The 27147-nt window shown below is 28.4% G+C and overlaps 1 protein-coding gene across 2 annotated transcripts in view; it reads right to left on the bottom strand.

Moving 5' to 3' along the window:
- Positions 1-4833: 4833 nt before the first annotated feature.
- LOC135127647 (nuclear valosin-containing protein-like) overlaps positions 4834-27147 on the bottom strand; it is a 28040-nt gene continuing 5726 nt past the window's right edge. The window contains exons 3-12 of one of the 2 annotated variants that reach the window (XM_064054171.1): positions 22284-22319; positions 21606-22121; positions 21336-21555; positions 20984-21266; positions 11874-12444; positions 11635-11802; positions 11459-11581; positions 5758-5964; positions 5468-5695; positions 4834-5410 (exon numbers count right to left, since the gene is read on the bottom strand). In XM_064054171.1, coding sequence (XP_063910241.1) covers positions 5327-5410; positions 5468-5695; positions 5758-5964; positions 11459-11581; positions 11635-11802; positions 11874-12444; positions 20984-21266; positions 21336-21555; positions 21606-22121; positions 22284-22319 — 2436 coding nt within the window. In that variant the 3' untranslated portion in view covers positions 4834-5326. The remainder of the gene's footprint in view (positions 5411-5467; positions 5696-5757; positions 5965-11458; positions 11582-11634; positions 11803-11873; positions 12445-20983; positions 21267-21335; positions 21556-21605; positions 22122-22283; positions 22320-27147) is intronic. The other variant, XM_064054172.1, reaches the window with a different exon arrangement.

The following is a 27147-nucleotide window of genomic DNA, read 5'->3' as shown; positions in this document are numbered from 1 at the left end:
TTTTATTACATGTGTGGCGATAAGGTGATAAGAAAAGTGGTGATTCTTAGTTATTTTCAAGATAAAAAATAATAAAGTACGTGTGTAATTATGTTATAATTTGTAACTTCCAATTCATGGAAATAAATTTATTTGTGTCGCGTGTCTACATCTCAACTAATAAGTAAGATATTGCGTAGGATGCAATCTCGAGTGGTCAATACCTGCCGCTTGTGACGGCTAGTAACCGATTTCTGTAACCTCAATTGCTTCCTATTCCACGAGAAATCAATTATCCAACAATATTGGCGGCCAAGCCAAAGTGGCCTCTTCTATCATGCAAATCGAATTACGGTTGAGCTGTCACAAATCAATTTTTTTTGCAAGGAGTCAGGGAAAGGGGCCGCAGGAAATTACAACTCAACTACGTTTTGTATTTTTTTTTTAAATTGGTCTCGAATTATTTACTCAGCACAAAAATTTTTGGAAAGTAATTGTGATAAAAATCAAGACAGACTCATAAACCACAAATATAATTAAAAAAGACAGTTGGGAACCCCGAGAAGATTTAATATTCTTAAAAAAAGACACTTGGGGACCCCGAGAAGGTTTCGCATTTTTTAAAAAAGGACAGTTGGAACCCCAGAGAAGGTTTCACATTCTTAAAAAAAAAACCAATCGGACCCCCGAGAAGGTTCATGTTCTTAAAAAAGACGTTTAGCGTCCCCGAGGTTTTACATAAAAAAAAACATTTGGCGCCCCCGAGAAGGTTTTACATTTTTAAAAAAGACAATTGAAAACCCCAAGAAGGTTTCACATTTAAAAAAAAAGACAGTTGGTACCCCCGAGAAGCTTTCACATTTTTAAAAAAGACGTTTAGCGTCCCCAACAAGGTTTTACATCTTATAAAATGATAGTTAGGGCCCCCGAGAAGGTTTTACATTTTTAAAAATGATAGTTGGGACCCCCGAGGTTTCACATTAAAAAAAAAACAGTTGGGACCCCCGAGAAGGTTTTACATTTTTAAAAATGATAGTTGGGACCTCCGAGAAGGTTTTACAATAGTAAAAAACACAGTTGGGACCCCCGAGAAGGTTTCGCTTAAAAAAAGACAATTGGGACCCCCGAGAAGGTTTCAAATTTTTAAAAAAGACGTTTAGCGTCCCCGAACAGGTTTCACATTTTAAAAATTCATAGTTGGGACCCCCGAGGTTTCACATTCTTAAAAGAAATATTTGGCGCCCCCAAGGTTTTACATTTTTGAAACAGACCTTTGGGACCCCCAAGAAGGTTTCATATTCTTAACATTATACAGTTGGGACGCCCGAGAAGATTTTACATTTTTAAAATAGACAGTTGGGAACCCCGAGAAGGTTTTACATTTTTAAAAATGATAGTTGGGACCCCCGAGAAGGTTTTACATTTTTAAAAGTCATAGTTGGGACCCCCGAGAAGGTTTCACATTAAAAAAAACAGTTGGGACCCCCGAAACGGTTTCACATTTTTAAAAAAGACGTTTAGCGTTTCCGAGGTTTTACATTTTAAAAATTCATAGTTGGGACCCCCGAGGTTTCACAATCTTAAAAGAGATATTTGGCGCCCCCAAGAAGGTTTTACATTTTTGAAACAGACATTTGGGACCCCCAAGAAGGTTTCATATTCTTAAAATTGTACAGTTGGGACCACCGAGAAGACTTTCCATTTTTTAAATTGACAGTTGGGACCCCCTAGAAGGTTTTACATTTTTAAAAATGATAGTTGGGACCCCCGAGAAGGTTTCACATTAAATAAAAAACAGTAGGGACCCCGAGAAGGTTTTACATTTTTAAAAATCATAGTTGGGACCACCGAGAAGGTTTCACATTAAAAAAAACAGTTGGGACCCCCGAGAAGGTTTTACATTTGTAAAAATCATAGTTGGGACCCCCGAAAAGGTTCCACATTAAAAAAAAACAGTTGGGACCCCCGAGAAGGTTTCGCTTAAAAAGACAGTTGAGACCCCCGAGGTTTCACATTCTTAAAAGAGATATTTGGCGCCCCCAAGAAGGTTTTACATTTTTGAAACAGACATTTGGGACCCCCAAGAAGGTTTCATATTCTTAAAATTATACAGTTGGGCCACCCCGAGAAGATTTTACATTTTTAAAATAGACAGTTTTGACCCCCGAGAAGGTTTTATATTTTTAAAAGTGATAGTTTGGACCCCCGAGAAGGTTTCACATTAAAACAAAACAGTTGGGACCCCCGAGAAGGTTTTACATTTTTAAAAATCATAGTTGGGACCCCCGAGAAGGTTTTACATTAGTAAAAAACACAGTTGGGACCCCCGAGAAGGTTTCGCTTAAAAAAAGACAGTTGGGACCCCCGAGAAGGTTTCACATTTTTATAAAAGACGTCTAGCGTTCCCGAGAAGGTTTTACATTTTAAAAATTCATAGTTGGGACCCCCGAGGTTTCACATTCTTAAAAGAGATATTTGGCGCCCCCAAGAAGGTTTTACATTTTTGAAACAGACATTTGGGACCCCCAAGAAGGTTTCATATTCTTAAAATTATACAGTTGGGACCTCCGAGAAGATTTTACATTTTTAAAAAAGACAATTGGAACCCCCGAGAAGGTTTTACATTTTTAAAAAAGACAGTTGGGACCCTCGAGAAGGTTTCACATTTATAAAAAAGACAATTGGGGCCCCCGACAAGGTTTTACATTATTAAAAAAGACAGTTGGGATCGCCGAGAATGTTTCACATTTTTAAAAAAGACAATTGGGACCCCCGAAGAGGTTTCACATAAATAAAGACATTTGGGGCCCCCGAGAAAATTTTACCTTTTCGAGAAAGTGTGGTAATTTCATCAATAAATAATTTGTTATGACGTCAATAAAATAAATAATTACCCAATGCGAAAGAAAACGAAAAAAAAACCGAAAGGTCAAGTTTGGAATCGATCGCGCAACGTCCAGTCCGTAACCCCCAGAGTCGCTAGATAGATATACTTTATTTTGGCTTTTTTCCTCAATATACATAGCCGTCTTTTTGAAACAAGAATCTTAGAACATGGTTAAAATGGTACACTTTTGCAAGGAAATATGGATTTTGCAATTATGGGGCGGAGCCTAATTGCAAAATGGATATTACCTTATACAAATTTTCCACTTTAAACATGTTTTAAGTTTCATATTGTGAAAAGAAGTCTACACATATCAAAACAAAAAGGCAAAACATAAGCCCGCCCACCCGCCCTGTCTCAATTGTGATAATTTTTTTATTCGCCCTGAATCAAGAGGGCGAAACTTAACTGCAAAATACTTAGTTCTTTACAAGGAATTAAAAACATATTTTTGAGTAGCGTGCTGTTCAAATAATACTATATCAATTAAGAAAAAAAGCAAAATATAAACCCCGCCCACCCACCCCATCTCAATTGTGATGATTTTTTTATTCTTAGTAACTTCGAACACGTTTAATATCGAAAATTTTTGTAAGGAAATATGGATTTTGCAATTAAATTGGCTCTCGACGATAACGGTAAATTTTTGTAGTAATTGCTACGCTCGTTAAGTAAAAGGCATTTTTTTCTCCTGCATGAAAAATCGAAAGGAAAAATTGTCTGAACATACGCACATAAGCAAAAGAGTAACAAAAAGATGTCAAAAAATTACCGATCAAAATGGCCTCCACCAAAGATTAAAAAAATATAAAGAAACAACACCCAATTTAAAATTAATGCAAAATTCTAACCTTTAGGCTTCTTCTGCTACAATTTAGCGAATTCCTTCATCTTCATTTACCAACCCAGTGCAACAAAAAAACGTTGTGTAGACAAAGAAAAATACATTCCACAGGTTTATTATTTATTACATTCTAAAGTTAACTTGACTGAAATTTCAATTAACATGATTGCCTTCTTTTAGTTGTAGTTAATTACGTCCCAAATACAAAAACGGTTTCAAAACGATTTTGAAATTAAAAAAAAAAACAACGATAATAACAGTGAATAATATAATTAATTGGAGTGATACGTAAAACGTAAAGACGGTCCGTTGTGAAATAAAAAGCAAAATTGGATTTAATTTTTAAATAATTAACCGTACATTGAATAATAGACATAAAGGCTAACCGCAACACTTACCCTTTAAATCCTGATTTCCTTTCCTTCCGCGCCGAAACTTGCAGACTCCTTCCTCATGGGCACATCACAACACTCACCCTTCACTTTAAGCCCGAAATCAATTATTTTTAACAAAAATAAACCACTTAAACACTAATTTACAGACCGCACACGTACGACCTCAACAAAGTCGAAACCGACTGAACTCGTTTGCATAACACGAAAATGGAGAAAAAATTCTCGCCGACACCTTATCAGTGATTTTTTGCAGAGTTTTATCAGCAGAACGTACTTTTCGTGTTGTGTGGATGAATGAGTAACCTCAAAAACTTTGTAGTTTGGAAATTTCTTCAGGGGTGCACGAAAAATCTTCATCGCTGTCCGATTGCATTGTGCGAGCACACAAATTACCACAAAACACCAAGAAAACTAATACAAAGCACTTAAATGTGGATTAAATTGCAAAACTTGGATGCATTTTAATTTCTGAAAAATGTGTTGATGAATCGTCATAGCAACGGCAGCAGCCTTCTGTTTTACGTTTAAATGTCTTCCGTTAAAAAATGACACACTACGACAATGTTGCGATTTTTGATTTGTGATAACTGATAACCTTTATAGCGTAAAAAAAAACAACGGGGTAAATAATAGACCAAAAATTGGAATTATTACTCATGAGTCACCCTGTATATAAAAAAAAATAGAACAACGTTAGGTTATCACTAGGAAGAACAAAAACCACCAAATATGAATCCTCATTTTATTCAATCTTAGTAATCATATTTTTTCCTTATAAATTTTTTACAACTATTTGCACAAAGTTTAGTGACACCCTTAGACACTATTTGTAAGATATATGAATCATAAATATAATTAACACAATTGTTTACATCAAAATATAAAAATATAATTTGCGTAAGACAAAACGGATTTGAACCATTTGATGAAATTACAACTAAAATTTTCTAAAACACTACTCGTTAAACCAATTTCGCCTAGACCGACTCGACGCACTATGACAAACAAAACCAACATATTTAGAACTTTATTCAAGTGTCAATTCAATCGCTTATAACAAATCTGCAAAAAATATACTGCAGGACGAAATTAACGCTAAGGGAATTTCCGACTCGGAACCTCAGTACCGATCGACATTAATTTGTTTTCAACAAATACCAAAGTCCAAAATTCGGGACGCACAAGTCAAATGTACGCTTGTACTGTACTAAAATACTGTGATTAAGAATATTCCATTTCCTCCACATCACTCTGCTCGGGAACAGCCGCATACATCTTGCGCAGTTTTTCGTAATGCTTCTGATCCTAAAATAAACACTCCGTAAGTACTAGATTCCAATTCAAATGGAAAAAACGTGGTACCTTCTCAGGCACAGACGGTCGAATTTTCGAAATGGCTCTCTGGAAATGCTCCATGTTCACCATGATGGGTTTCTGGGTGTCGCCACACAGCATGAATTCCTTTAGGGCTACAATTCCGGATTCTTTGACCAGAGCGGCCAAGTCCGCCCCTGTGTAGCCCTGGCATTGCTCGCAGGTGCCGATGGCCTCCAGGTCTACGTCAGGGGCCAACCGAGGCCTGGTACCATTCTAGAAAAAAAAAAAAAAAAATTACGTGAAAAACTTTCTTCAAATTATTATAGTAAACTAACCTTTGTGATGGCTCTCAGAATTTCTACCCTGTCACTCGCCGTAGGCAACCCAACAAACAAGATTTTATCGAATCGTCCGGGTCTTAGGACCGCTGGGTCTACAATGTCCGGTCTATTACTAGCAGCTAAAAGATACACTCCTTGTCTGTCTTGAACCCCATCCATTTCCGTCAACATCTGATTGACCACTCGCATCGTAGCACCGCCCTATAAAAAATTGGCGGGAATTTATCAAAAAGTTGTAAACCGAATATTTCGAAAATCTTTTTCTAAAACACTAACATTTTTATATTTTTTGAATTAGCAACTTTTTAATTAATTTTCCAGTACTCTATAATATTTTTTATCATTATTAAACCAGCTACGAAAATTAGCTAGAGATTCAAAAAATTGCAAATCAAGAAAAAGATATGGAAAAATTAAACACCAATAGACTGAAAATTCGAAAAAACTAAATTGATTATGCAAAATTGGAAAATTTTAAAAACCAATTGTTGCAAATCTAAAAATTGAAAAGAAAAAATCTGAAAACTCCAAAGATTGTAAAAATCAAAAGTTGAAAAATCGATAATTGAAATTCCGAAAAATGGAAAAATCTAATCCATTCAAAAACGAAAAATGAAATATATATATAGGAATCGAAAAATTGTAAAATCGAAAAACAGCGAATCAAAAAATTAAAGGTATAAAAATTTAAAAAATTGCAAATCAAAAAATTGGAAGAATAGAAATTTGAGAAATCCGAAAATTGTAAAAAATAAAAAATTTAAAAATTGCAAAACCAAAAAAATAGTAAAATTGAAAATCGGAAACTGAAAATTCAAAAATTTAAAACTCAAATAATTTCAAGAACGGAAAAATAAAATATCTGTAACTGAAAGATCATAAAAACGAAAAACTCCAAATTTAAAACGTGAAGGAACAAAAAAAATGTGAAAAAATCGAAAAATTCCAAAATCAAAAGTTTAAAAACCGGTAACTGAAACATTTAAGACTGAGCGCCCGAAAAATTCCAAACTGTGATACTAAAAAATCAAAAAATTAAAAATCGAGAGACTTAAAAAATGAAAATTTTTAAATTAGACATCTGCAAAAATAAAAAAACCATGAAACTATAAAATCGAAAAATTAAAGAAAAATGAAAACTCAAAAGTTGAACACTCAAATCGAAGAACCTTAAAAAATGAAAATCAAAAATCGGGACTCTGAAAAACAAATATGTACATTAAAAAATTTCAACATCGAAAAACTGTAGAATGAAAAATTGAAAAATTCTCAAAATAAATAGAAAAACTGGAAAATCGAATCATTTAAAAAAAGTAAAATTAAAATATCATTACCTGAAAAATTATAGAAACGAAAAACTGCAAATCAACAAAGGTAAAAATAAGAATGTTAATAATGGAAAAATTTCAAAACAGAAAAGTTGAAATATCGATATTTGAAAAATTTTAAATGAATACCCGAAAAATTGCAAATCGAGAAATTAAAAAATCGGAAAATTGAAATATCTAGGAAATGAAAATAAATAATTGACAAATAGAAAAATTGAAAAACTCAAAAGCTGAAAAATAGAAAGATTGATACATTTTAATTTAAACATTTGGAAAACTACAAAACGAAAATCTGATAAATTGAAAAATTAGAAATCGAGAAACTGAAAAACTAAAAGATTGGAAATTAAAAAAAAGTCAAATTCAAAATCAAAATATGTTTACAAAAATTGGGAAACTGCAAAACAAGTATGTATCTACAAACTGAAAAATCTAAAAATTTCAAAAACGAAAAACTGAGGAATGACAAATTGAAAAATTCAAAAGATAAAAATCGAAAAATTGCAAATGGAGAAAATTACAAAATTTAAAAATTAAAAATAGAGAAACTAACCCGAAAAAATTCTCTTGAAAAATCGACACATTGAAAAATTTTAAACTAAACATTTGAAAAACTCCAAATCGAAAAATTTCAAATCGCAAAACTACAAAATCTAGATAATCGAGGAACTGAAAAATCAAAATTTGTATTAAAAAAATTGGAAAACTGAAAAATCGAAGAACCTTAAAAAACGAAAATCAAAAACTAAAAAACAAATAAGCATCACCAAAAATTTTTCAAAATCGAAAAACTGAGGAATGAAAAATTGAAAAATTCACAAGGTAAAAAATCAAAAAATTGAAAAATTTTAAAAACGAAAAATTGAAGGAACAAAAATTTGAGAAATCCAAAAATTGTAATGTTAACATCTCGATAACTGAAAATTTTAACACTGAACGCTCGAAAATTTTCAAATCTAGAAACTGAAATATAATGAAACAGATGAGAAACTCAAAATCAAAAAATTAAATAAAGGACAGATTGAAAAATCAAAAAACTGAAAAATCCAAAAGAAAAATTTCAAATCGCAAAACTAAAAAATCTACATATCAAGAATCGAGGAACTGATAAATCAAAATATGTATTAAAAAATGTGATACTGAAAAATGGAAGAACCTTAAAAAACGAAAAGAAAAATCCAGAAACTTTAAAATATTTGCAATTAACAATTGAAACATCGAAAATTTTGAAATAAAAAATAACATGTAAATTTTTAAGATTATCAAAAAATTTGGTTTTCACACTGAATATTTCGAAAAGTTGTGAATTTTGTTACAGAATTTTGAGTGAACAATTAAAAAACTGAGAAACTGTAAAATCGAAAAATTAAAGAAATGAAAGAGTAGAAAATAAAAAACATAAAAACATAAAAAAAATTGAGCAATCGAAAATTTCAAAATCGAAAAATTCACAAGATAAAAATTCTAAGAATTAAAAAATTTTAAACTAAACGTTTTCTTACAAATCAAGAAATTGAAAAATCGAATAATTTAAAAAATCAAAAATTAAAATATCTTCAATGTGGAATATTGAAAAATTTTAAAAACGAATAATTGCAACTCATAGAAATGAAGGAGTAAAAATTTCATAAAACCAAAAATGTAAAAATTAAAGTTGAAATATCGACAATTGAAAAATTTAACATTGAACGTTCGAAAAATTGAAAATCTAGAAACTGAAATATCGTAAAATTAAAAATCGGGAAGCTGAAAATTTGAAAAATCGAACATTTTCCAAAATATAAAATGAAAATATCTAGCAACTGAAAACTGTAGAAACGAAAAACCGCAAATCGAAAAAGTAAAGAAATAAAAATGTGAAAAATCAAACAATCAAAAATTCAAAAGTTGAAAAAATTACAATCAAAAAATCAAAGACTGAAAATCTTAACAATCGAAAACTTGCAAATCAAGAAAATAAAAAATCAAAAAATTAAAAATAGAGGAACTCAAAAACTGAAAAATCAAAAAAATTAAATTAAATATGTAGTAGTTGAAAAATCGAAACATTCAAAAATTTTAAATTAATTGAAAAACTCTAAATCGAGAAATTAATGAAATGAATTTTTTGAAAAATCAAAAAATTGAAAAATGCAAAACTAAAAAATCTAAGTATTAAGAATCGAGAAACTGAAAAATCAAAATATGTATAAAAAAAATTGTGAAACTGAAAAATCGAAGAACCTTAAGAAAACGAAGAAAATAACGAGAGACTTAAAAAAAATATGCATTTAGCAACTGAAATATCGAAAATTTTAAACATCCAAAACAGAGAAAATAAAACAGAAAAAAATATCGAAAAATAGAAATATTTGAAATAAGAAATAAAAATGACAATTTTTAAGAACATTAAAAATTTTATTTCCAAATTGAATATTTCGAAAAGTTGTAAAATGTTGTTACACAATTTTGAGTGAAAAATTAAACAACTGAGGAACTGTAAAATCGAAAAATTAAAGAAATGAAAGACTGGAAAATAAAATACGTAAAAACTCAAAAGTTGGACACTCAAAAAATTTCAAATCGCAAAACTAAAGAATCGAGATACTACGAATCGAAGGTCTAAAAAATAAAAATAAGTATTTAAAAAAATGGGAAACTGAAAAATCGAAGAAGCTTAAAAAACGAAAATCAAAAATCCAGAAACTGAAAAACAAATATGAATCATCGAAAATTTCAAAATAGAAAGACTGTAGAATGAAGAATGAAATAAATTCACAACATAAAAAATTGAAAAACCGGAAAATTTTAAACTACACTCTTTTTGAAAAATTGCAAATCGATAAATAAAAATAATTAATTTAAAAAAAAAGAACAATAAATTAAAATATCTTGAATAGGATGGAATGTTGAAAAATTTTAAAAACGAATAATTGCAACTCGAAAAACTGAAGGAATTAAAATTTGTTAAATCCAAAAAAATTAAAAATGAAAGTTGAAAAATCCATAATTGAAAAATTTAACAATGAACGTTCGACAAATTGCAAATCTAGAAACTGAAAAATCGCAAAATTTAAATTCGGGAAACTGAAAATTTAAAAAATTGAAAAATCGAATAATTTCAAAAAAGTAAAATTAAAATATCGAATAACTGAAAACTGTAGAAACGAAAAACTGAAAAATTGAAAAAGTTATAACTGAAAAATCTTAAAAATCGAAAACTAACAAATAGAGAAAATAAAAAATCGAAAAATTAAAAACAGAAACTACAACTAAACATTGAAAAATTTTAAATTGACAAACTCCAAATCGAAAAATTAAAGAAATGACACATTGACAAATGAAAAAACTGAAAAGTGCAAAAGTTGGATACTCGAAAAATTTCAAATTACAAAATTAAAAAATTTAGAAACCGAGGAACTGAAAAATCAAAATATGTATTGAAAAAATATATGAAAATGAAAAAACAAAAAGAAAAGATCGAGAAACTTAAAGAAAATATATGCATCCAACAATTGAAACTTCGAAAAATTACAAAATTAAACGAAAAATTCAACAGAAAAAATATCGAAAAATTGAAATATCTAAAATGAAAAATAAACATGTCAATTTTTAAGATTATCAAAAAATTTGGTTTTCAAACTGAATATTTCGAAAAGTTGTAAAATGTTACACAATTTTGAGAGAAAAATTAAACTGAAGAACTCTGTAAAGGCGAAAAATTAAAGAACTGAAAGAAGTGAAAATAAAAAACAAAAAACTCAAAAGTTGAACACTCGAAAAATTTCAAATCGCAAGACTAAAACATCTAGATATTAAGAATCGAAGAACTGAAAACTCAAAATATCTATTTACAAAAAAAATGTGAAAATCGAAAATCGAAGAACCTTAAAAAACGAAAAGCAAAAATCTAGAAACTTACAAAAAATATGCATCTAGCAACTGAAACATCGAAAAATTGAAGAATGAAAAATTCAAAACATAAAAAATCGAAAAATTGAAATGTTTGAAAAAAAAAATAAAAATGTCATTTTTTACGATTATTAAAAAATTGGGCTTTCACACAATTTTGATTTTTCTTACAAACAGCTGGATATCAATGGTAAAACTCATCACGGATTCATAAATCAGAAATAGAAGAGTATGTTTTTGTAAAATTTAAATGAAATTGCTTTGGCAAAATTGTAAAATGACCTCATCATTTCTGACTAAACGAATACATTGCAAAAATCTGGATGTCTGCGATAAAAATTTGACACGGATTCATAAACCATAAATACAGGAGTATATTTATATATTTTATCAAATTTAAGTAAGTAGCCAGGCGCCCAAGAGAATAAAAATCTCCCAATAAATTTTAAGTTGAATTCAACCGAAAACGCACTCACCTCTCTACTATCCGATCTTTTAGGGCAAATGGCGTCCAATTCGTCGAAGAAAATGACACAAGGGGCCGAATTCCGCGCCCTTTCGAAACACACACGAACCGCCCTTTCGCTTTCACCTACATACTACAAAAAAAAAAAATTGTTAACGCGAATTGACAACCCGCGAGGACACCCACCATATTGAGAAGCTCAGGACCCTTAACCGAAATAAAGTTAATTCCAGCTTCATTCGCTAAAGCTTTGGCTATGAGAGTTTTTCCACAACCTGGTGGACCGCACAACAAAATCCCCGTCGGAGTGGTTAAACCTAGTTCTTTGAAATGCTCCATGTGTCTGATGGGCGCCTAAAACACAACAAATTCCAATTTCCCACGTTTCTAAAAACACGCGAACAACGAATCTAACGTTCCCTTACCAAAATGGCCATCTGCAGCTCCTCCCTCACGGCCGTCAGACTGCCCACGTCGTCCCAGCTGACGTCAGGAACCGTCGCGAATCCCTCCCTCTTCGCGGAGGGCTGAACACACTTTAAAGCTTGTTTGAAATCGTCCATCGTTATGCACAACGACGCCAACTCCTCACTGGTCAAGGTCGACCTGTCGTGCAGCCACTCCATCAGGTCCTTCAGGGTGTTGCCCTGGTGCTTGATTACGTCGACCGGCATCGGCTCCTCCTCGATCACCTCCGGATATGGTTTGTCGTTTTTGAGCAAGTGGCCGTTGACGGCGCCCTCGGTGCTGGTCGTGACCGGGGGGTCCGGCGGCTGCTTGACCTCCTCGTCTATGACGACGATTGGTGCTTCTTTCGTAGGAACTATCGTGACCTCGTCTTTGGATAAGTCGTCGTCGACGATGATCTCGGGGTCGCTCTTGTTCGAGTCGTTCGACGACGGTTCTTTCGTCTCTTCGTCTTTCTTTACCTCGAGGACCTTCTGGGCGGCGAGGAGCTGCGCCACTTTGTGCTGCTCTTTGAGTTTATTTAGCATTCTGGAGGCGAAAAAAAATATATTTTTTTTAAATCACACCACAAAAAAAAAGTTAGAAGGAAGAACATTAAGAAACAGAATTAATTTTCCATATGATCGAAAAAAAATCCTCTAGTAGGCCGTGAAATTTATTTTTAAAGTAATGTTGGCATTGCAGTTGTTTGACAGTTATTTGATCGTAACTGTCAGACCGAACAATTTTACGTTTTTTTTTTTAATTTTTTGATTTCTCAAGTTTGCAATTTTTCCATTCCTCAATACTCAATTTTTCGATTTTCCTCTTTTTAATTTCTTGATTTTTTTTGGATTATTCAATTTTTTGATTCTTTGATGTTTTCAATAATTTGACAATTTTTGGATTCTTCAGTTTTTCAATTTTTCCATTTCCAATTTTACGATTTTATAACCTAAAAACAATCTGTCATTTCTTTCATTTTTCTTTAGTTGAAATTTTTCGAGTGTCCAACTTTGGAGTTTTGACGTTTTTTATTTTCTAGTCTTTCATTTCTTTAATTTTTCGATTTTACAGTTCCTCAGTTTTTTAATTTTTCGCTCAAAATCTTACAACTTTTCGAAATATTCAATTTGAAAATCATGATCTTAAAAATTGACATTTTTATTTCTTATTTCAAATATTTCTATTTTTTGATATTTTTTTCTGTTGAATTTTTGCTTCCTTTGTTTTTGATATTTCAATTGTGAGATGCATATTTTTTTTTAAGTTTCTCGTTTTTTTTTCGTTTTCTTAAGGCTCTTCGATTTTTCAGTTTCACATTTGTTTTTAAATACATATTTGGTTTTTCAGTTTCTCGATTCTTAATACTTAGATTTTTTAGTTTTGCATTTTTCAGTTTTTTGATTTTTCAATCTGTCATTTCTTTAATTTCTCGATTTAGAGTTTTTCAAATATTTAATTTAAAATTTTTCAATCTGTCGATCTTTCAACTGAAGTTTTTCGGTTTTTTAGTTTCTATATTATTTTTTTTTATTATTTTCTCCACTTGCAATTTTTCGATTTTCCTCTTTTTAATTTCTTGATTACTAATTTTTGGATTATTCAATCTTTTGATTCTTTGATGTTTTCAATAATTTGACAATTTTTGGATTCTTCAGTTTTTCAATTTTTCCGTTTCCAATTTTACGATTTTATAACCTAAAAGTTGAAAAGTGAAGTGAAGCTGAAACCTTGTAAAATTGAAAAATCGAAAAATTACAAAACTAAAAATTTAAGAAACGAAAAATTAAAAATTGCCAAAGAATTGAAACACTAAAAAGTCGAAAAATTCAATCAAAATAGGAAAACCAAATATTCAAAAAATTGTCAAAATAAAAACCGAAAAACCGAAAAATTTAAACATGGAAAAATCTCAATTGAAATATAAAAAGTTTTAAAAACTAATAAATTGAACAAGTGAATGAACGAAAATTTTTGCAAAAACGTAAAATTAAAGAAACTAAAAATAAAAAATTCTAATCTTGAAAACTTAACAATGGAAGAAATAAAAATTGAGAACCAAATAAATAAAGAAAATCAAAAAACAGAAAACTTTTAAATTGGAAACAAGAATAGAAAAACTACAAACCAAAAAAATTGAAAAAAGGAAAAACTGAAAAATTTTAACAACCAAAAAAATCCTAAAACTAAAAAATCAACAAATGCAATAACTGGAAAAACGGAAAATTTGGCTATTTAGAAATTGAAAATCCAAAAATTGCTGAAATAACAAATAGAAGATTGAAAAATCTAACTGAAAAATTGAAAAACTACAAATCTAAAAACTGAAGAAACTTTTCATTTTTTAAAACACAAAAAAATTCAAAAAATCCGAGAAACTGAATAGTCTAAAATGCAACAACTCAAAAATCTGAAAATTGAAAATACAAAAATTAAAAACTAGTAAACTGAAAAACTGAATAAACCAAAACTTAAAATACAGAAATTTTGAAAAAACTAAGGAAAGGTAAAACTAAAACATCGAGAAACGAAAAATCCAAAAATTGAAAAATTAAAAAACCAAAAATTGTGAAATCGCAAAATGTAAAATAAAAAAAAGACAAAAAACTGCAAATGAAAAAAATTGAAGAAAAGAAAAACTTAAAAATCGAAGAACGAAATATAGCGAAATTGAAAAATTGTAAAATCTAAAAATTCCAAAACTGTAAAATGAAAAAATCAAAAAACTAGAAATCGAAAAATTTTGGAAGCGAAAAAATGAGAAGTTAAAAAACAAAAATATCAGAAAATTTTTAAAAACAAAAAAACTTGCAACATAAAACTCCTAAAACTAAAAAATCGAAAAATGCAGTAATAGAAAAAATAGAAAAACTGACAATTGAGAAATTGAAAATCAAAAATTAATAAAAAAAAGAAACGAAATACTGAAAAATCTAAAAGTTGAAAAATCCAAAATTGCAAAATCGTCAAATTAAAAAAATGAAAAATTACATTACATTCTAAAAATTGAAGAAACGAAAAATCGGAACCAAAAAAATTGAAAATTTTTTAAAACGAAAAAAAGTTTAAAAAAATCGAAAAACTGAAAACTTGATAATGCAACAACTCAAAAATCTGAAAACTGAAAATTCAAAAATTGCCAAAACAAACAAATCGAAAATATGAAAAATGTAAAAGTGGAAAAATCGGACAGACTAAAAGTTTAAACAAGGAAAAATCTCAATTGAAAATTCGAAAAACTTTGAAAAAACGAAAGAAACGAAAAGCTAAAAAATCGAGAAACGAAAAAAAAATTGTAAAATCGGAAAATTGCAAAATGTAAAATAAAAAAAAGAGAAAAAATTACAAATCGAAAAATTCAAGAAACGGAAAACTAAAAAGTTAAAAACTAAAAATTGAAAAATTAGATATCGAATAATTTTAAAAACCAAAAAAATTGCAACAAAAATCCAGAACCAAAAAGTCGAAAAATGCAATAATCGGAAAATTTGAAACAAAACGACTATTGAGAAATTGAGAATCCAAAAATTGCTAAAATAAAAAATGGAATTACTGAAAAATCTAACTGAAAAATTGAAAAATTACAAATCTCAAAAGTGAAGAAGTGAAAAATTGGAGAAATTATAAACCAAAAGCGAAAATTTTTTAAAACCAAAAAAAAATCAAAAAAATTCGAGAAACTGAACGGTCGAAAAATGCAACAACTCAAAAATATTAAAATTGATAATCCAAAAATTGCCAAAATAAAAAAGTCGAAAAATTGAAAAACTGACAAATCCGAGATCAGAAATTTAAACATGAAAAAATCTCAACTGAAAAATAGAAAAATTTAAAAACTAGTAAACTGAAAAACTAAATAAACCAAAAGTTAAAATACAAACATTTTGAAAAAACTGAAGAAAGGAAAAAGCAAAACATCGAGCAACGAAAAATCGCAAAATTTAAAAACCAAAATATCAAAAAAACTGAAAAATTGTAAAATTGGGAAATTCAAAAATTGTAAAATAAATGAAAATCCAAAAATTGCTAATATTAAAAATCGAAACATTGAAAAATCTAACTGAAAAATCGAAAAATTACAATCCAAGAATTGAAGAAACGAAAAATTGGAGAAGCTATAGACTAAAATCGATTTTTTTTTTTTAACCAAAAATATTCAAAAACATTCGAGAAACTGAATAGTCGAAAAATGCAACAACTCAAAAATTTAAAAATCAAAAATTTGCGAAACAAATCGAAAAAATTAAAGTCTAAAAATCAAAAAACTGAAAAATCGGAGATCAAAAACTTAAAACACGGAAAAATCTCAATTGAAAAATTAAAAATTTAGAAATCAGTAAACTGAAAAACTGAATAAATCAAAACTAGAAATACGAAAATTTTGAAAGAACTGAACAAACGAGAAACGAAAACTCGCAAAATTGAAAAACTAAAACATCTAAAAACTGGAAAATTGTAAAATTGGGAAATTGCATAATTGTGAAATTAAAAAAAAAACAAAAAAATCGGAAAATTCAAGAAACGGAAAACCGAAAAAGTTAAATATCGAAAAATTTTATTTTTTTTTAACAAATTGCAACATAAAAATCCTAAAACCAAAAATTGGAAAATCGTAAAAATTGACTACTGAAAAATTGAAAATCCAAATATTGAAGAAACAAAAAATTGGAGAACCTAAAACTAAAATCGAAAAACTGAAAAGTCCATAAATGCAACAACTCAAAAATCAGAAAATTGGAAATCCAAAAATTGTTAAAATCGGAAAAATCAAAAATTGACAAACTGAAACCTGAATCATTGAATAAGAAAAAATTTCAAAATCCAAAAATTGTAACACTGAAATATTGAAAAACTAAAAAATCTAGTGGAAAAATTTGAGCAATAATTGCAGAAACGTAAAATTAAAGAAACGAAAAATCAAAAAATCCAAAACTTGAAAACCAAAAATTCGAAATATTTAAATTAAAAATTCGAAAAAATATAAATCAAAAATTCAAGAAAACGAAAAAATTAAAAACCAAAAATTAAAACTCGATAAGCGAAATATCACAAAAGTGAAAAATTAAAAAAATCAATGAACGACGAATTTAAAAATTCAGGAAACGAAAAACTGAAAAAGTTGAAAAACAAAAATTGAAAAACTAAATATGGAAAAATTTTAGAAACCAAATAATTGCAAAATAAAAAATCCTACAACTAAATTGAAAATCCAAAAATTGCTAAAATAAAAAATTGAAGAAGATAAACTAAAATCGATTTTTTTTAAAACCAAAAAAATTCAAAAAAAATCGAGAAACTGAAAAGTCGAAAAATGCAACAACTCAAAAATCTAAAAATCCGAAAATTAAAAATCCAAAAATTGCCCAAACAAACAAATCGAAAAAATGAAAAATCTAAAAATGAAAAGCTAAAAATTGAAAAACTAAATTTTGAAAAATTTTAAAAATCAAAGAAATTGCAACATAAAAATCCTACAATGTCGAAAAATGCAATAATTGGAAAATCGGAAAAATTGACTATTGAAAAATTGAAAACCCAAAAATTGCTAAAATAAAAATGCAAAAAAAAACGAAAAACTGAAAAGTCCAAAAATGCAACAACTCAAAAATTAGAAAACTGTAAATCCAAAAATCGTTATAAAATCGGAAAAATGAAAAATTGACAAACTGAAACCTGAAACATCGAAAAATCTCATTTGAAAAATCGAAAAATTTAAAAACTAAAAAACCAAAAAATTCAGAAATCGAGAAGTTAATAAGAAACAATTTCAAAATCCAAAAATTGTAACACTGAAATATTGAAAAATTAAAAAATCTAGTGGAAAAATTGAGCAGTAATTGCAGAAACGTAAAATTAAAGAAACGAAAAATCAAAAAATCGAAAACTTGAAAAACAAAAAATTGGATGTTGAAAAATCGAAATATTTAAATTAAAAACTAGAAAAAATATAAATCAAAAATTCAAAAAAACGAGAAAATTAAAAACCAAGAATTAAGTCTATAAGCGAAATACCACAAAAGTGAAAAATTGAAAAACCGGAAAATTAAAGTAACAAAAGTTAAAATATGTATAGGAAAATTGTAAAACCAAAAAATTGGAAAATTGGAGAATCTAGAATGCAAAATTGTAGAACAAAAAAATCAATAAATGACGAATTTAAAAATTCAGGAAACGAAAAAATTGAAAAACTTAATATCAAAAAATTTAAAAAACCCAATAATTGCAAAATAAAAAATCGTACAACTAAATTGAAAATCCAAAAATTGCTAAAATAAAAAATCCAAATATTCAAGAACCGAAAAACTAAAATCGAAAAACTGAAAAGTCCAAAAATGCAACAACTCAAAGATCAGAAAAATGTAAATCCAAAAACTGTTAAAATCGGAAAAATCACAAATTCACAAACTGAAACCTGAAACATCGAAAAATCTCATTTGAAAATCGAAACATTTAAAAATTAAAAAAGAAAAAATTCAGAAATCGAAAAGTTAAATAAGGAAAAATTACAAAATCCAAAAATTGTAACACTTGATATATTGAAAAATTAAAAAACTCAGTGGAAAAATTCAGCAATAATTCCAGAAACCTTAAATTAAAGAAACGAAAAATCAAAAAATCCAAAACTTGAAAAACAAAAAAAGTCGAATGTTGAAAAATCGAAAAATTCGAAAATTTTATAATTTTATTTTATAGTAAAAAATACAAATCAAAAATTTAATAAAACGAAAAAGTTGAAAACTAAAAATTGATAAGTGAAACAGCAAAATTGAAAAACCGAAAAATTATAATAACTAAAAACTAAAATACTGAAAAAACATACAGCTAAAAAATTGTAAAATTAAAAAATCTAAAAACTACAGATCGAAAAATTCAAGAAACGAAAAATTGAAAAATTTTAAAAACCAAAATAAAATGGAATAAAAAAAATCTAAATCTAAAAAGGCAAATCACAAAAATTGACTATTGAGAAATTGAAGAATCCAAAAATTGCTAAAATAAAAAATCAAATTACTGAAAAATGTAACTGAAAAATTGAAAAATTACAAATCTAAAAACTGAAGAGGCGAAAAATTGGAAAAATTATAAACTAAAACCGAAATTTTTTTAAAATAAAAAAAAATCAAAAAAATTCGAGAAACTGAACGGTTGAAAAATGAAATTCAAATTGAATATCAAAAAATTGCCAAAATAAAAAAGTCGAAAAATTGAAAAACTGAAAAATCGCAGATCAGAAATTTAAACATGAAAAAATCTCAACTGCAAAATCGAAAAATTTAAAAACTAGTAAACTGAAAAACTAAATAAACCAAAAGTTAAAATACAAAAATTTTGAAAAAACTGAAGAGACGAAAAAGCAAAACATCGAGAAACAAAAAATCGCAAAATTTAAAAACTAAAACATCCAAAAAAAAAAAAACTGAAAAACTGTAAAATCGAGAAATTGAAAAATTGTAAAATAAAAAACAAAAATCTACAAATCGAAAAATTTTAAAAACCAAAGAAATTGTAACATAAAAATCCTAAAACCAAAAGGTCGAAAAATGCAACAATTGGAAAATCTGGAAAATTCACTATTGAGAAATTGAAAATCCAAAAAATGCTAAAATAAAAAATCGAAACATTGAAAAATCTAACTGAAAAATCGAAAAATTAAAATCCAAAAATTGAAGGAACGAAAAATTGGAGAAGCTATAGACTAAAATCGACATTTTTTTTTATTCAAAAAAATTCGATAAACTGAATAGTCGTAAAATGCAACAACTCAAAAATCTAAAAATCTGAAAATTAAAAATCAAAAATTGGCGAAACAAACAAGCCGAAAAAATAAAAGTGTAAAAATCGGAGATCAAAAACTGAATAAATCAAAACTTGAAATACGAAAATTTTGAAAAAACTAAGAAACGAGAAACGAAAAATCGCAAAATTGAAAAATTGAGAAATTAAAACATCTAAAACTGGAAAAAAAAAACTACAAATCGAAAAATTCAAGAAACGGAAAACTAAATAAGCTACAACCTAAAAATTGAAAAACTAGATATCGAAAAATGTTAAAAACCAAAGAAATTGCAACATAAAAATCCTAAAACCAAAGAGTCGAAAAATGCAATAATTGGAACTTCGGAAAAATTGACCATCGAAAAATTGAAAATCCAAAAATTGTTGAAATAAAAATCCAAATATTTAAAGAAACGAAAAATTGGAGAAGCTAAAAACTAAAATCGAAAATTTTTTTAAACCAAAAAAAAAATGCAAAAAAATGAAAAACTGAAAAGTCCAAAAATTCAGAAATCGAAAACCTGAATAAACGAAAATTTTTAAAATCCAAAAATTGTAGCACTGAAAAATAAAAAAAAATCTAATTGAAAAATTGAACAATAACTGCAAATAAAAAATTAAAAAATAATCCAAAACCTGAAAAATGAAAAATTCGAATGTTGAAAACTCCAAAAATTGAAAAATTTTAAATGGAAACTAGAAAAAGTAAAAATCAAAAAATGAAAAAATAAAAAACTAAAAAGTAAAAATCGATAAGCTTGAAAAATTGAAAAACCGAAAAATTAAAATACTGAAATACCATTTTTCGAAAAATTTAAGAAACGAAAAATTGAAAGTTAAAAACCAAAAATTGAAAAACTAAATATCACAAAATTTAAAAAACCAAATAAATTGCAAAATAAATATCGTAAAACTAAAAGTCGAAAAATGAAATTGTTTCGAAAATCGAACTAATTGCTAAAATCGAAAAATAAAAAAATCTACAGGTTGAAAAATCGAAACATTAAAACATCTAACAAATGAAAAGGCGAACAACTGAAAACGAATTTTAAAATAGAAAAAATTCAAATTGAAAACTTGAAAAATTCAAAATTGAAAAATTATAAGAAAGAGTAATCTTTATACTAGTCGGTCATGGAAAGAGATATTGGAAAATCAAGTATGTACTTATTAAATCTAAAAATTGTTATAACTGTCAAAAAATAAATGTCATGGCCTACTAGAAGAATTTTTTTGATCATATGGTCATCGTGAAGAGAAAATTTGTTGTCAATTGATCTCTGAACGTGACGTCACGCCTGTAACTCACCTATTGACAGCCGACATGGCCGCCTCCCTCGTCAACGACATCAAATCGGCCCCCACAAACCCTGGCGTGAACTTCGCCAAAGCGTCATAGTCAAAATCCTCACTAAGCTTCAGCTTCGACGTCATAACCTTTAAAATTTGTACCCTCGATTGTACATCCGGTATACCCAGACAAATTTCGCGGTCGAACCGTCCGGCCCTGCGCAAAGCCGGATCTATAGCGTCCGGCCGATTCGTAGCACCGATAACCAGCACCCGGTCGCCACACTCGTTCTGACTTAAATCTAAAACAAAGAAAATTTAAGTATATAGTCCGTTTATCGAACAGATGGAGCGGCCACGTGTTCACCCACCATCGAGACAACTCAGCAACTGAGCCACAATCCGTCTCTCCATCTCCTTCTGCGCGTTCTGCCTATTCGGCGTGATGGCGTCGATCTCGTCAATGAACAGTATACAGGGCGTCGAAAAAATCGCCCTCTCGAACAGCTCCCGTATCCTCTCCTCGCTCTCGCCCGACACCCCTGCCACCAGCTCCGGCGCCGCCACTTTCAGCAACGGCACTCCAATTTCCTTCAAACCCCCATTTAAATACACAAAAATTTATAGAAAGTGGAACTAACCCCCGCTATCGCGTTCGCTAGGAGCGTTTTTCCGCACCCCGGGGGGCCGTGGAGTAGGAATCCCCTCGGCGGCGAGATCCCGATCTGCCTGTACACCTCCGGGTGGCGTACGTGAATCAGGAGCTTGCACACGTCCTCGAGGATCTTATCCATGCCCCCGAGGTCCTTGAAGGACACGGAGGGCTCCTGGAGGGTGGCCAGCGACTTCTTCTTCTTGGGGGTGCTCTGGAAGGGGGTGAGCCCCACGGCCTCGCTTTTCCTCTTACGGTTGAAGTACTGGTAGCGGTCCTTGTTCTCGGCGGGTTTCTTGGCGGCAGTGTTGTTTTGGTAGACGGGGACGGGCTGAGATTCCTTGTTCTGGGACGTGGAGGGGCCGTTGGGCTTGTCGTTGGGGTAGGGCTGGGCGGCCGCCTCCGAGTCGTCGCTGCTGATGTCGATGAGCTCGTTCTCGTCGATCTGTTTGGGGACTTGGGGGCGGTTGTAGAGGTTGGCGAGTTGGTTGTTTAGGGAGTTGTTCTACAAGAAGACGAGAAGTGTAGGGGTCGGATGGTTTAAATATTACAAAACTTTTTTTTTGGTGTGAAATTTCTGTTACAATAGTGTTTATCATGTTTTTGCCCTTTGAAGATTTTTCGGGGAAGGTAATAAAAATGGTGGTATTACGAAAAAGGAACTTACAGATAATAAAAAGTGTTGCCCGACTTCTTTGCTGTTCTGAAAACAAATTAGAGTCGTTACAGGTTTTCTTTTTTGATGATTTTGGAATTTCGGGTTTAAGGGGGCATTCAACAGTTTAATTATATTGGTCTTTCAGTTAAAAAAATAATAATTTAGAAAAAAAAATAAAACTCTATTAAAAATCTATATCTAAAAAACGTTTCTATTTTAACCAATTTTTAAAAATTAACTGGCCCTCAGCATTTATAAAAAAATCAAGGAAAATTTTGTCATATCTTTCTCTTTTTCTGTATACTTGAAAATTTTATTCTACCAAAAACAAATTAAAAAGTCTATCAAATAAAAAGTAGGAGTATCTAGTTTTTTATATAAAAAAAGTGTTTAGTTGGCAATGGTTTTTGAAAGAATTTCGTTAAACGCCCCCTTAATATAGTAATAATAATTTTTAGTGTAATCATTTTTTAATACTAACAAACTACAAATTTTTTAACTTTTTAATGTTCCCCAGATTCTTTATTTGTAAAAAAAAATTCGTTTCATGATCACTTTACAAGAAAAAAAATGTAGAACTGTAATTTCATGTTTTGACAACATTTTCGTATCGATTTCAATCAATCCTCAGAAATTATTTTCGGCTTCATTTCATCGAAAAATCCTACCACTTCCCCAGAATCGCCAATTGAAATTTGAGAAATTTTTGAATTTTTAAAAAATTTGACATCCAAACCGAATATTTCGAATTTTTTTGTTACGAACCATAAACACGCTTTATTTTTAAAATCGGCACGTCGAGATCTATTTTCCAATTTTTTTTTGGATTTTTAGACCATTTTTCCAAAACCTCAATCTTTCAATAACTACCTTGTGAAATTTTTCATCATTTTCAACCACTTTCGAAGAATAGCTACGCATTTTGTTTGTAATTTTTAAAATTGTAAAAAATTTACTTTCAAACCAAATATAAAATTTAATTTTGTGTTTTTTTTTTTGTGTGATAACATGTATAAACTTCACGGATTCAGAAATCACAAGTGCAGGAGTATATTACTTTATAAAATTTAAAGACATTTTGTGAAAAAATTAAGAAATGAGGAACTGAAAAACTAAAATATCGGAAAATTTCAAAAACAAAAAAATGCAACAAAAAAATCTTAACCAAAAAGCCGAAAAAAATCACTATTCAAAAATTGGAAATCAAAAAAATTCAAATCTAAAATTTGAAAAATTTCCAAATTAAGACAATCTCTAAATATCGAAAAATTGTAAAAACAAGAAAAAGCAACACAAAATCCTAAAACCAAAAAGCCGAAAAATGCAATTATTGGAAAATCGAAAAAATACAAATAAAAAATTCAGAAACTGAAAAGCAAAACAAACGAAAAATTTTAAAATCCAAAAATTGCAACCCTGAAATCGAACAATAATTGCAAAGACGTAACATAAAAAAAACGGAAAATCAAAAAATCTAAAACTTGAAAAATTGGAATGTTGAAAAATCGAAAAATTTTAAAAATTCAGTCAAAGGAAAAAGTTGCCACACTTTTTTTTCTACTTTGACCTCCAGAAGTTATTTTCGGTTCCATTTCTCTTAAAATTCCTACCATTTTTCCAGAATCCACAGTAACTGAAATGATAGTTTGTATAATTTTGAAAAAAAAAAAATTCAAACGGATCATAAAATTTAATTTTGCGATTTTTTTGTGATAACATGTACAAACGTCACGAATTCATAAATCACAAGTGGAGGGGTATGTTACCTTATAAAATTTAAAGAAAATTTTTTCGACAAAATTGAAAAACCGAAAAGCTAAAATGTCTAAAAACTGAGAAACTGAAAATATGTAAAATCAAAAAATTATAAAATTGTAAAATAAAAAAAAGACGAAAAACTACGAAATCGAAAAACTTAAGAAACGAGAAACTAAATAATTTAAAAACTAAATATCGAAAAAATTTGAAAATAAAAAAATCCTAAAACCAAAAAGCCCAAAAACGCAACAATTGCAAAATCGGTAAAATTTACTATTGAAATTTTGAAAATCCAAAAATTGCTACAATAAAAAATCGAAATATTGAACAATTTAACAATTGAAAAGTCCAAAAAGTACAAATCTAAAAATCGAAAAAACTAAAAACAAAAACCGGAACTTTTTTAAAACCAAAAAAAATGTAAAAAAATCGAAAAATGCAACTACTCAAATATTGGAAAATTGAAAATCTAAAAATTATCAAATTAAAAAAATCAAAAAATCAAAAATTACAATAGTTGAAAAATCGAAAAATTGAAAAATGAGAAAAATCAAAAATTGAAAAATTTATAAATACATGAAGAAATTTCAATTGCAAAATTGAGAAATTTAAAACTAGTAAAGTAAGAAATCGAACATCAATTGCAAAAACGTAAAACTCAAAAAACGAAAAATAAAAAGGTTCAAATCTTGAAAAATTCGAAAATAAAAAAATGAAAGGCAAAAAAGTAAAAAACGGGGAAGCTAAATAATAAAAACAAAACTCGAAAAATATAAAAACATTAATTGGAAACTAGAAAAACTACAAATCAAAAAACTGAAGGAACGAAAAACTTAAAAAATCCGAGAAACGAAAAATCGCAAAATTGAAAAACCGAAAAACTAAAATACCTAAAAACTGAGAAACTGAAAAAGTGTCAAATCAAAAAATTGTAAAATTGAAAAATCGAGAATTTGCAAAACTGTAAAATAAACAAAAGACAAAAAACTACAAATCGAAAAATTTAAGAAACAAAAAAGATCGAAAAATTAAAAAAAACAAAACACAACAAAAAATCCTTAAACCAAAAAGCCAAAAAATGTAATTATTAGAAAATCGGAAAAATTTACTTTAAGAAACAAAAAAGAATCGAAAAATTTAAAAAACCAAAACAGCAACAAAAAATCCTAAAACCAAAAAGCCAAAAAATGTAATTATTAGAAAATCGGAAAAATTTACTTGAGGAATTGAAAAACCAAATAAAAAATCGAAATGTTGAACAATTGAAAAATAGAAAAGATACAAATCAAAAATTGAAAAATCTCTTTTGAAAAATCTGAAAACTATAAAATCGAAAAATTCAGAAATTGAAAAGCTGAACAAATGAAAATTTTTAAAATCCAAAAATTGCACTGAAATATTAAAAAATTAAAAAATCTAATTGAACAATAATTGCAAAGATGTAAAATATAAAACGGAAAATCAAAAAATCCAAAACTTCAAAAATTGAAAAATTCGAATGTTGAAAAATCGAAAAGTTTAAAAATTTTAGACAGGGAACTACAAAAACGACAAATCAAAAATTCAATCAAAAGAAAAAAGTTCAAAACAATAAATTCTTTATATTTTTCGAATTGGCAACTTTTTAATACTCTCCTATCTATCAAATTTTTGATCATTTTTCACCCACCTTGGAAAATTTACCAGACTTTTTTTCTACTTTGACCCCCAGAAGTTATTTTCGGTTCCATTTCTCTTAAAATTCCTACCATTTTTCCAGAATCGTGAATAATTGAAATACATATGATACTTTGTATAATTTTGAAAAAAAAAAAAATTCAAACGGAATATAAAATCTAATTTTGCGTTTTTTTTTGGTGATAACATGTATAAACTTCACGGATTCATAAATCACAAGTGGAGTGTTACTTTATAACGTTTAAAGAAAGTTTTTTCCACAAAATATCTAAAAACTGAGAAACTGAAAATTTTTTAAATAAAAAAATTGTAAAATAAAAACGACAAAAAACTACAAATCGACAAACTTTAAAACAAAAAAAAAGCAATAGAAAAAAACCCAAAACCAAAAAGCCGAAAAATGCAACAATTGAAAAATCAAAAAAAAACGAAACCTAAAAATTGAAAAAGCTGAAAACCAAAAATCGAAAATTTTTTAACCAAAAAAATCGAAAAACTGAAAAGCCGAAAAATGCAACTACTCAAATATTGGAAAATTGAAAATCCAAAAAGTTCCAAATTAAAAAAAATCAAAAATTAAAAATAAAGTTAAAAAATCGAAAAATCGGAAAAATCAAAAATTGAAAAATTTATATGTACATAGAGAAATCTCAACTGCAAAAACGTAAAATTAAAAAATAAAAAAGTTCAACTCTTGAAAAATTGGAAAATAAAAAAATGAGAAGCTAAAAAATCAAAACAAAACTCGAAAAATACAAAAACTTCAAATTGGAAACTGGAAAATCTATAAATCAAAAAACTGAAGAACCGAAAAATCGAAAAACTGTAAAACGAAAAAATCGTAAAATTGAAAAATCGGGAATTTGCGAAACTGTAAAATAAAAAAAGGTAAAAAACTAAAAATCGAAAAATCTAAGAAAAAAAAAGAATCTAAATATCGAAAAATTTTAAAAATCAAAAAAGCAACAAAAAATCCTAGAACCAAAAAGCTGAAAAATACAACACTGAAATATTAAAAAATAAAAAAATCTAATTGAAAAATCGAACAATAATTGCAAAGGCGTAAGATTAAAAAACGAGAAATCAAAACATCCAAAACTATAAAAATTGAAAAATTAGAATGTTGAAAAATTTAAAAATTCAATCAAACGATAAAGTAAAAAAATAACTTCTTTTTATAAAACTAAAAAAAATGTAAGAAAAAAACCCTAAAACCAAAAAGCCGAAAAATGCAATAATTGGAAAATCGTAAAAATTGAACAATCTAACAACTAAAAAATCGAAAAAATACTTATCCAAAAAATTGAAGAAACGAAAAAATGGAAAAGCCAAAAACCTTCTTTAAAATCGAAAAAAATACAAGACGAAAAGTGCAACAACTCAAAAATCAGAAGTGAAAATCCAAAAATTGCCAAAATCGGAACAAAAAAACTGACAA

The sequence above is a fragment of the Zophobas morio genome, unplaced genomic scaffold (genome assembly GCF_036711695.1).
Source record: "Zophobas morio isolate AGI-343-1 ecotype UQ-CSIRO unplaced genomic scaffold, CSIRO_AGI_Zmor_V1 ptg000012l, whole genome shotgun sequence".
In the NCBI taxonomy this organism is placed as follows: Eukaryota; Metazoa; Arthropoda; class Insecta; order Coleoptera; family Tenebrionidae; genus Zophobas; species Zophobas morio.
This window is presented reverse-complemented; position numbering and strand designations above follow the sequence as displayed.